The sequence below is a fragment of the Branchiostoma belcheri genome, unplaced genomic scaffold (genome assembly GCF_001625305.1).
Source record: "Branchiostoma belcheri isolate BF01 breed outbred unplaced genomic scaffold, Haploidv18h27 scaffold20, whole genome shotgun sequence".
Classification (NCBI taxonomy): domain Eukaryota; kingdom Metazoa; phylum Chordata; class Leptocardii; order Amphioxiformes; family Branchiostomatidae; genus Branchiostoma; species Branchiostoma belcheri.
The window spans coordinates 2,943,776-2,953,920 of NW_017803491.1; the positions used below are offsets into that span (position 1 = coordinate 2,943,776).

Consider the following 10,145-nt stretch of genomic DNA (forward strand, 5'->3'; position numbering starts at 1 on the left):
TTATTTGTTTAGAGAAGAAGAAGAAACTGAACAAAATCAATATGTTTTCCTTCTGCGAAGGTAAGTATAGTAACGCACACAAACTAGTTTAAAAATAAAATCATCAGAGAATGAAGAGCACATCCATTCTGGCCCTTGTAGGAGCTGGACCTCGCTAACAACAGTCTCACAACTATCCGGAGGGGAGATTTTGCCAGGCTGAGAAAACTGAAGTATCTTCATATATATGTGAGTCGATCCTGTCAGCATCGCAATGTCTATTTCCTTCATAGTGATCAATGATCAGACCAAGCTTGAAAACAAGTTGCTTTTCAATTCGATTCTAATGTTGCTTTCGTGAAGTTTTCCCCCTTCAGTTGCCTTTTTATCAAATGACTTATCACTATATAATTCACAGAATATTGCGTTAGCGCTCTAACGTATGTATCATTGCCATAAGACTAGATGCTATGTGGATATTGAGTCTACGCCAGGACAACATTACTGGCTGTTCTTTTAGTGTTATACCAAAACAAAAGCTGTCCAGTAACAACATGTAGCTCACACACCAATATGCTATTCATTGTTATCTTCATATCGACAATCCTTTATGTTGTCCATATGATTCTTTTGGTGCCGAGAACCTAAAAAGCTTTATCGTTTATTTAACCCCGTGCAGACTAACGATATCACAAATGTGGAGGACTTTTCGTTCGAGAATCTCGCCAACCTGAAGGTCTTAGAGATATACGGGAACCGTCTGACGAATGTGTCAGCTGCAACATTTAAAGGTAAACAGTATACGCTACGGCTAAGACTAAGAACAGTAAAACTGGTGACATTCAAGCTCTGTTTTAAAAATGAATGTATTTTGACTGGGGCTTTGATTCTTTGCTTGTCATTACTGCTTAAATGTTTATAATTTTTTATCTAATATCTGTAGGTCACTACAGATGATACAAATACATGTATGTTTATCTTCTGTGCCACACAATATGTGCTATATGCTGATTGAGAAAGAATACTAAAGAAAAACAACACTTGGTTACATGTATACGTTTGATGATCTGATACACGTGGAATGTTGACAGGATGTATATTTCCCCTACAGGCCTGGTGTCTGTGGAGTATATAGGGATGGGAGGCCACCCTGAAATGGTAAGCTTTCCTGACGACACGTTCTGGGATCTACCAAAGCTCGCTCACTTGGGCCTACGCGGCAACCCACTCGTGAGCATCAGCGACGCCGTGTTTTCACGCCTACAAAGCTTAAAAAGTGTAAGTATCCCAGAAAACCAATTCTATTTGTGTTTCAATTGGTGATGATAACAGATCGTGTTACCATAGCCTCTTGTCAAAATATTCAAGGGAGAATTCAAGAAAGCTAGGCAAACATCAAAGATACTTTTTTGCAGATCATCATATCAATATATCAGCGACTGCCGTGTGATTTAACATTTTTACATATAGCTGCTGAATTCCAGACTTTTGATATTCTTATAAAGACATGTATAGTGATTTGTAGTACAATTGTACAAGTATTGTAAATATGAATATGAAAATAGATGATGCATCCTAATATGATCCCTTTTATCCGCCTTCGTGCAGATCGCTATGTCAGATTCCAGGCTGAGCTCCTTGCCGGCTTTGCCGGTTTCCTTAGAGTCACTCTCGATCTACATCAACCGGCCATTAACGGAACTTCGCCCGGGAGACTTCACAACACTTCCCCGATCAGGTAAGGGAGCTGATGATTTGTCCGCCTGACGGATTAGAAAACTCTCTCAATGGCATGCCCTAGTGTCGATCTCGTTTAATTTCCAAAACCATGCTTAGCTTACAACTTGTCTTTAGCGACAGTATCAGTTGCAGGATATTGCAACATCACAGATCATGCCAACGTTAACAGGCTAAGTGTGTTAAATATATAGACTGTTGTATACCAGAATTTGGGATAAGAGTTTTTTAAAAAAATCATGACTGGAGAATACGTGAATGGAAATTGGACTGATTTGTATGGAAAACGTGATGTCTCTCATTGTCTCTCCATCTTCAGAGACAGGAGATCACCTGCCACTCCCCAACCTGACCAGCTTACAGTTGTCGAGGTCAGGGCTTCAGAAGATTCACCCGTTTGCTTTCGCGACTTTGCCGGCTCTGACATCTCTGGATCTGCACGGGTATTCGCACCTCTAATACTAATAGACAGTATAACTACATTGTACCTATATTGAATATTTTTTTAATGACAAAATGTTCAACCGACGTCACACTGCAGGAACATAGCTCGCAAGTTCACTGCACGATTTTTAGGAATCAGCCAATGTAATAATGATGATATAAGATCATTATGAATTTGCAGTTTGTCTTCTTTTACAGTTTGATTCCAGACTACAGCTCAGTGAACGTTGTCTATTATCATGTTGTAAACAAAAATATATTTGCTCTTTTTCTTAACAGGAATAGTTTTCAGAGCATTTCGTCAATCGATTCAGATGCATTCGGTAACCTGACGACTCTGCTAAGTCTGAACATTGACGGAGTAACGACATTGTCACCGCGTATGTATATCATGTTATATGCAGATGTTATACTCTCTAAGTAGTGGTCTAGACTGGTCTGCTCTTCTTTGGTATTCACACCGGCAGAGGAAAGGGTTTTCTTGAATAATTCAAAGAAAACACCGATACGGTATTGATATAATACAACAAAATTGTGTTGCCTGGAGGCTTCGTAATTTCCCAATATATTTTTGATGCTTATATGTGCTTGTCTAATATTTAAGAATCAATGATTTGATATCGGAGCTCCCCTTACGCAAACATTAATATTCTTGTTTAGACCATGGAGGTAAAAAGAAGTCACAAGGCGTTGTGTTTAACCTCCATGCTTACACGCATGCACATTTTGTTTTGGCCACAGGTGTATTTCGGCATCTCCCGTGCCTCCAATCGGTAACCTTGGGAGAAAAGTTGACCTGCGATTGTGACTTGCTTGATCTCGTGAAATGGATCAAGAAAACAAGTAGGGTTTTCTCTCCTCTGCTTATCAGAAGAGATGATAAAACATAAGAATTAGAATATAAAACTCTACATCTCTACTTTACATAAGCATTAGAATATGCAATCTCTACCATGAAGTTAGTATGACTTAACTTTATTCACGTGAATATAGTTTCTTCGTCTGTGATATATATTGGCCTAACACATTGAGAGGTACACGAGTCGAACTCACGAACATGCATTGCATGTATTGATATCTGTCATTGTTCCTGCAGCCGTCAATCCAAGTCCGCCAACCTGCTGGTTTCCAAGGAAGTTGAGAGAACGTTCTCTAAAAAGCCTACGTGAAGAGGAGTTAGGGACGTGTTCCACCGACAACAGAACAACTGCTCCACCGACAACAGATCCCATGGTGCAGATCTGGTAAATGTTTACAACTTATCTCAAAGATAGCTGTCGCGATAAATATAAAAGTAGAAAGCAACCCGCCAAACGAGCCCGCTTAAGTGAAAAAATAACCCGAAAAAAATCTAGCCAAATATGAGATTGATTTCTATATTTGAACAAGAAAAAAATAGACTTCGGGGACATCTTGTTACTCATTCTACGTTGATGAGAAATAAGTACGGTTTGCAGCTGCCAACGCAGAAATAATCCAGTCTATAGATAAATGAGTGGCCCACAACCAACTCCGCCGAGTTGCAGAAGAGGCCCTACCCCCTCCGCCATGATTTCTGACCAAACAAGAAGTTACTAAAGTATCTTCCTGGACGAGCAAACGAAAAAAAAACAAGTCAGACCAGCAACTTACTTCAATTTATAGGAAGTGTCGGAAACTTCAGAAAACGCAGCAGTAAACTCCAGATGAAGGAAACAGACTAAACTTGATCAACCGCCCGGGGAAAACCTTGATGCAAAGGGAACAAATTTTGACGAACCGTTTGTTTGTATTTCAGGAATTTTCCACTGAGGAATTTTCCACTGAGCACATGTAAATCCCGGGCTCCGATTGGTCAATTTGGAAACCTTTGAAAGGGTGCCCGCGGGATTTCAAACGAGGAAACCCCCTCGTTCTGAAGCATAAATTACAAGCCTGAGCAGACGAGTCGACTTTCGTATTCGGCATAAATTTGTATTTCTTATAAGAAGAGTATTATTACCTTTGCCAAGAAGGTTATGTTTTCAGTAGCGTTTGTCTGTGTGTGTGTGTGTGTGTAATTTAGCAAGATAACTCGAGAAGCAGTGAATGGATTGGAATGAAACTTGGTAGGTGGGTAGGTCTTCATGAGACCAAGAAATGATTAGATTTTGGGCCCCCTGGCGGCTTTCCTAGGTACTGCAGCTGAACTTCCGGTTTTGATATCTCATGTTCTGGACATGCTGGGGTCACGAATTTTGGTTGGTAGATAGCTTTGGGGGTAGGGAAGAAGTGACATGAGATTGGGTCCCCTAGCGCCTTGTTCTGGAACTGCAGGAGCATTTGTTGAAAAAAATTTGAAGGACGATAACTCAAGATCCGGTTGACGTATTGTCATGATTTTTGGCATGTATGTAGTTGAAGTGATGCTTGACATAATCAGATGGCAATTATGCAAATCAGGAGCTAATTTGCATAATTAATGAGGAAATTCTATAAATCTGCTTTGTTCGATAATAGAACTATTAAACACTTGTGACATCTACTTGAGAACGAGAAAAACATCTGAGGATATAGATTATGTAAATGAGAACCTAATTTGCATAATTAATGGCAAATTCTTATAATTCCATAGTTGTCACTGCTGCACCCAATTTCATACTTGCCACATTTGGAAGTTAAGTAAAGTGAAGTGAAGATCAATAAACATAATTTATTCAAATCATGACCTCATTTGCATAATTTATGAGGATGGATGGAGAATATGATCAACTGATATAATTCATGCAAATGAGGCTCTTATTTACAAAATAAATGATTAAAATTGTATAATTTGTCACCCGCAAGAGTTAACACCATTTGGCGAAGGTATGAGATCGTGGAACTCTTGTTACATTCTGTAATTCAGGAGATATGTCAGTTATTCACAATATGGTGTCGCTTTTGTAGTGATTTAGATATGAATTTTCAAACGTATACTGATATCTGAGTAGGGCATGAATGATGACACCGATGAATGAGCTGAAAATGTTTATAAAGTAACGTTATATACAGTAAACCATTGACATCGAATGAATTATGACATCTTTCCTTTCAACTTTGTGTAAAATGTTGATGTGCTATTCTATTGTTATACGTACAGCCCAACCCTATCTCCATCACTTTTGACGACAACACTTTCACAAAGCCCTCCTGTGACAACTCCAAAGTCCTCAAAACCACAGGCAGCAGCCGTGGGCTTGCCAGAATCAGCAGTCGTGGGCTTGGCCGTCGGAGTGCCCCTGTTCCTGATCATCCTCGCGATGACGGCCGGCTTCTGTTTCCTGAGGAGGAAAGGACGCTCTTCTGCCGAACCGATGCGTCAAACTCAGCAACAGGTATTTGAATTTGTTGTGTTTCTATTGTAGTTTCTGTCTTCATAGAAAAAGTGTAATAGCTTTTAGCCTCCTGTGCAGGCCCCGCGGTTCCATTCCGTATGCGGAATGGAACCTTCTCTCGGCGGCTATGTAGGATGGCCGGAAATAATGCGTTAAAAACTCTTCCCCACCGCCGCAGGGCCTGCACAGGAGGCTAAATGGCTTTGATTACCTTCGCCAAGAAGGTTATGTTTTTCATCTCTGTTCTGGGCCAAACCTGGCGGCTAACGAGTGGCCGTGTTACACTACAGGAAGCGCCTATCGGCTTAGCTGAAGTTATCAGAGACGACCCTCCATACGACAGTATCAACGAAAATCCATACAACTCAATCATTGAAGATAGACGTGGAAGTCAGGAAACCCCGTATCAGAACCCCGAGACTGTGACAGAACCGGTAGCCGACAGGATCACTAGTTCATATCTTCAGTTTGCTGGAGTGGAAGACAGCATGAATTCACCGGACAGCAGGACGGATGATGAACATGGTCATGACGTGCCCATTCCAACCCCACGTTCAGGAGACGATCAGAGCTCCCCTGTGACAGAACAGATGACCGACAACATCTATAACCAAGTCAAAGACGACGGGTCTGAACAAGAACAGAGTGCATCGCCTGACGAGAACAACGTTTACATCGACATCATCGGCTAGTGTGTGTGTGGTGGGGTCTTGTTAATGCTAGTAATCCACATAAACTAACCTGATGTCGTTCTGACAAATATGCTTAATACATGGTGATATGTTATTGAGATAGTAATCGGTAATGTAATAAGGGTACACCAGAATCGAGAGGTCACAAACAATTCAAGCAAGTTGTTGAATACATTGTACAGTAAGGAACACACGATTATACGTGTACGCTAAAAACGCACCATTACGACAGCTTAACCCAAGAACAACTGTACAATGGGCGATAGCGTTTAGAATATAATATGCGTATGTTAAGAATATGATACTACATGACCATACCTATCTATTTGCAAATGTCACAGTTGGGTCATTATCAAGTCGACGTCGTTCTATTCACAAAAGTGCAGATATCAACATTGAAAATATTTAGGTGTAAAACTTATAAGAGCTGCCATGCTTTCCATTGCAAAGTTTAAATGAAATATATTACATTGTATAATATTCACATTTGGTAGATAAATATTCATACCATTTACCCTTTGAACTCAAAATATGGTTATAGCTACTGAAATAACTTTGTACACACACACACACATATTATATATATATATGTATGCATGTGTGTGTGTGTGTGTGTGTGTACGAGTACATGTATAATATACTATGGTGTGGTCTAAAACATCTTTCCCCATCCATACACAGGGCGTACTCTAATATATGTTACAAAATAAACATTGGTTTATCTTCGAAAAGCGAATTCAGATGTATGTGTATATGACTGTGTATATTTTGGCATGATTGTAGTAATCAGTTAATTGGACACTGAACTCAGATGTCCAATGCCTGCTATGTAACTGTTAACTAGTTAAACAAACCAGGTGCACTGAGAATGAGACATGTCATGTTGTTTCAGGAGGCAACAGGCTTGTATTGTTGCGGTGTCATCTCAAAGGCCAAAGGCCAGGGTTTTTTGCCTTTTGTTCTGGCTCAAATTGTCGGCAGACCCCGCGGGGTTTGCGTACACTGTTTGTGTTCATCCTGTGAAAGAAATCATGACACTGCCCGCCATTTTTTCTGACGGTGATAACGATACATTCGACGTCCATCAGTGACAACTTGCAACTGATGTTCCCAAGAGGAGATATATGTACATCAAACTTGACTTTCGGGGATCTCTCTAGTGTCACACTTCTCTGAATAAAAAAACAACAACTCAGGTTTCGTCATTCTAAATATTCTTTGAAAGTCACTCACTTTGTCCTTGATTCTTTAAAAACACGAAGCAGGTAAATACAATAATTCGTGCTCTAATTTCCTGGACTGAGATGGATTTTGATGCCTGTTTCATAAAGTCTGGATAATATGGAAAGGCTTTAGACATCAACACACGCCTGCACAAACATCATATATCAGTTCAGATCTAAAACAGCCCATGGTCATTATTCGGGTATGCAGCAAAGGTCGACAGACTACTTATCTACTTATGCTTGACTAGACTAATTCAGGAAACAAAGTCTCAGGCAAAGTTGTATGAGGTGAGCTCGAGTGTTTATCGACATTTAGACAGAACAAGACTGGGACAAACGGCACGTATCAGGTAAGAGATTTGTTCTGTGTCATTTCAATGTAAAGGTCAAGATAAATTCAAAACACGAGTCAAATGTGACAGTACATTTGTCATCAGCCACTTCAAAATGCCAGGCTGCGATTTTTATGGACACGGGAATCGTTTACACATTTCGTTTGTCCGACTAACGAAATGTCTCACAGATAGTAGTTTAGTGTCATTGTATCACAGGAGAATATGGGGTATGATAACGCCATTTCTAAATTGGATAGTAAATGTTTTACGCATGCATTTCTACACTTAACTTTTGTTATCAACATACTGCACAGCCACAGACTTTTTTAATATAAGCCATATACGGGTGTGGGGCTTATGATTACTGCCACGGTTCTTGTCGCGACGATATTTTTAAACAAATGGTTCGTATCATAACATTTATACCTCTGGTAATGTATTTAACCACTTCAAGGGGTAGTTTATAATTTATCGCTGTCAGAAGCAGAGTGGTATCATAACGACTCTCTGTTTTCTGTTGTTAACAGCCGGCCACCATGGCCATGGCCCGCTCAAGGACGTCTTGCCTGTTGGTATGTTTGCTCGCTGTCCTGACCCGAGGTGTGACTGCCCTTGACTGCGCACCCCAATGCCGATGTTACGGTACCACTCTCGACTGCAGTCACGGAGCCCTCACGGGATATCCGCGGATTCAGCTCATACCAACTTCAACAGAAGTTCTCCTGTTAAACAGTAATCAGATTTCGGAAGTGAGGCGTAACCCTCAGCTTCCCAACCTGCTGGAACTGAGCCTGGAAGATAACTCCATCACTGCCCTGACACGCAATCCATTCCTTTTTCGGACAAGCCTTCAGATTCTCCGATTAGGAGGGAACGCGATCTCCAATCTTCCCGCTTCGGCTTTCAACGGGCTGAGCCAACTTGTGGAACTTTATCTCAATGGAAATACAATCACAACAATAACTGCGTTTGGAAGCAATTCTGTCGTCAAGAGATTAAAGATGCTCGACTTACAGGACAACAAACTCACCTCCATCGGCATCGGGACGTTCACAGGAGTCTCACTTCTTACGGAGCTCAACCTTTCATCTAATAACATCTCAGAGATAGAAGACGGGAGATTCAGTCATCTCAAGGAGCTACGTGTCCTGTACCTGCATTCAAATCACATCGGCATGTTGACCAACGCGACCTTCATGGGAATGTCAGCCTTAACTCGTCTGACTTTGAGAAACAACAAGATCCAGAGTCTACCTGATATGGCCTTCATCGGCGCCCCAAACCTGGAGTTTCTGGACCTATCATTTAACAACCTCTCCACAATCACACAGGTAGCGTTTTCAGGACTGTACAATCTTACCACGCTGCTTCTGGGTAATAACAAAATCAGCTCTATTGAGGACTGGGCGTTTGGTGACCTGGTCAAGCTACAGTCATTGTTCCTGAGGAACAATTTTCTACAGAACATGTCAGCAGCAACATTAACTTTCACGTCTACGGAACTATGGGTGAGCCTTTTTTAAACTAAAAGCATAACATTTGAAAAGCAATTGCATAATTTTTAACTTCACATGGTCTAGCTCAACAAACTACTGCTCTGTTTATTCTTACTCAGATATATGCACATCTACATTGTATGGTAAGCAGGCACTCCAACTCCATCCTGCTGTAATGTAACACAACAGCACAGACTGTCTGCTACAGCACACGTTACCATATGGTGACAGACGTCTGGTCCAGGTCATTTTATTGTTGGCATTTAGAAGAAACTGAGACAAAAACTAGTTAAAAGATAAAATCATCAGAGAATAAAGAGCACATCCATTCTGGCCCTTCTAGGAGCTGGACGTCGCTAACAACAGTCTCACAACCATCCGGAGGGGAGATTTTGCCAGGCTGACAAAACTGAAGTATCTTCGTATACATGTGAGTCAATCATGTCAGCATCGCAATGTCTATTTCCTTCATAGTGATCAATGATCAGATCAAGCTTGAAAACAAGTTGCTTTTCAATTCGATTCTAATGTTGCTTTCGTGATGTTTTCCCCCTTCAGTTGCCTTTTTATCAAATGACTTATCACTATATAATTCACAGAATATTGCGTTAGCGCTCTAACGTATGTATCATTGCCATAAGACTAGATGCTATGTGGATATTGAGTCTACGCCAGGACAACATTACTGGCCTGTTCTTTTAGTGTTATACCAAAACAAAAGCTGTCCAGTAACAACATGTAGCTCACACACCAATATGCTATTCATTGTTATCTTCATATCGACAATCCTTTATGTTGTCCATATGATTCTTTTGGTGCCGAGAACCTAAAAAGCTTTTATCGTTTGTTTAACCCCCGTGCAGACTAACGATATCACAAATGTGGAGGACTTTTCGTTCGA

The 10,145-nt window shown here is 40.7% G+C and overlaps 1 protein-coding gene across 5 annotated transcripts in view; it reads left to right on the forward strand.

The window, feature by feature from the left end:
• LOC109469133 (leucine-rich repeat-containing protein 15-like) overlaps positions 1-10,145 on the forward strand; it is a 17,587-nt gene that overhangs the window by 2,840 nt on the left and 4,602 nt on the right. For 3 of the 5 annotated variants that reach the window (XM_019767529.1, XM_019767528.1, XM_019767530.1), the window contains 9 exons: positions 142-228; positions 659-770; positions 1,091-1,257; positions 1,588-1,717; positions 2,036-2,159; positions 2,440-2,540; positions 2,902-3,003; positions 3,257-3,404; positions 5,261-5,495. In XM_019767529.1, coding sequence (XP_019623088.1) covers positions 142-228; positions 659-770; positions 1,091-1,257; positions 1,588-1,717; positions 2,036-2,159; positions 2,440-2,540; positions 2,902-3,003; positions 3,257-3,404; positions 5,261-5,495 — 1,206 coding nt within the window. The remainder of the gene's footprint in view (positions 1-141; positions 229-658; positions 771-1,090; positions 1,258-1,587; positions 1,718-2,035; positions 2,160-2,439; positions 2,541-2,901; positions 3,004-3,256; positions 3,405-5,260; positions 5,496-10,145) is intronic. The other 2 variants (XM_019767532.1, XM_019767531.1) reach the window with 2 other exon arrangements.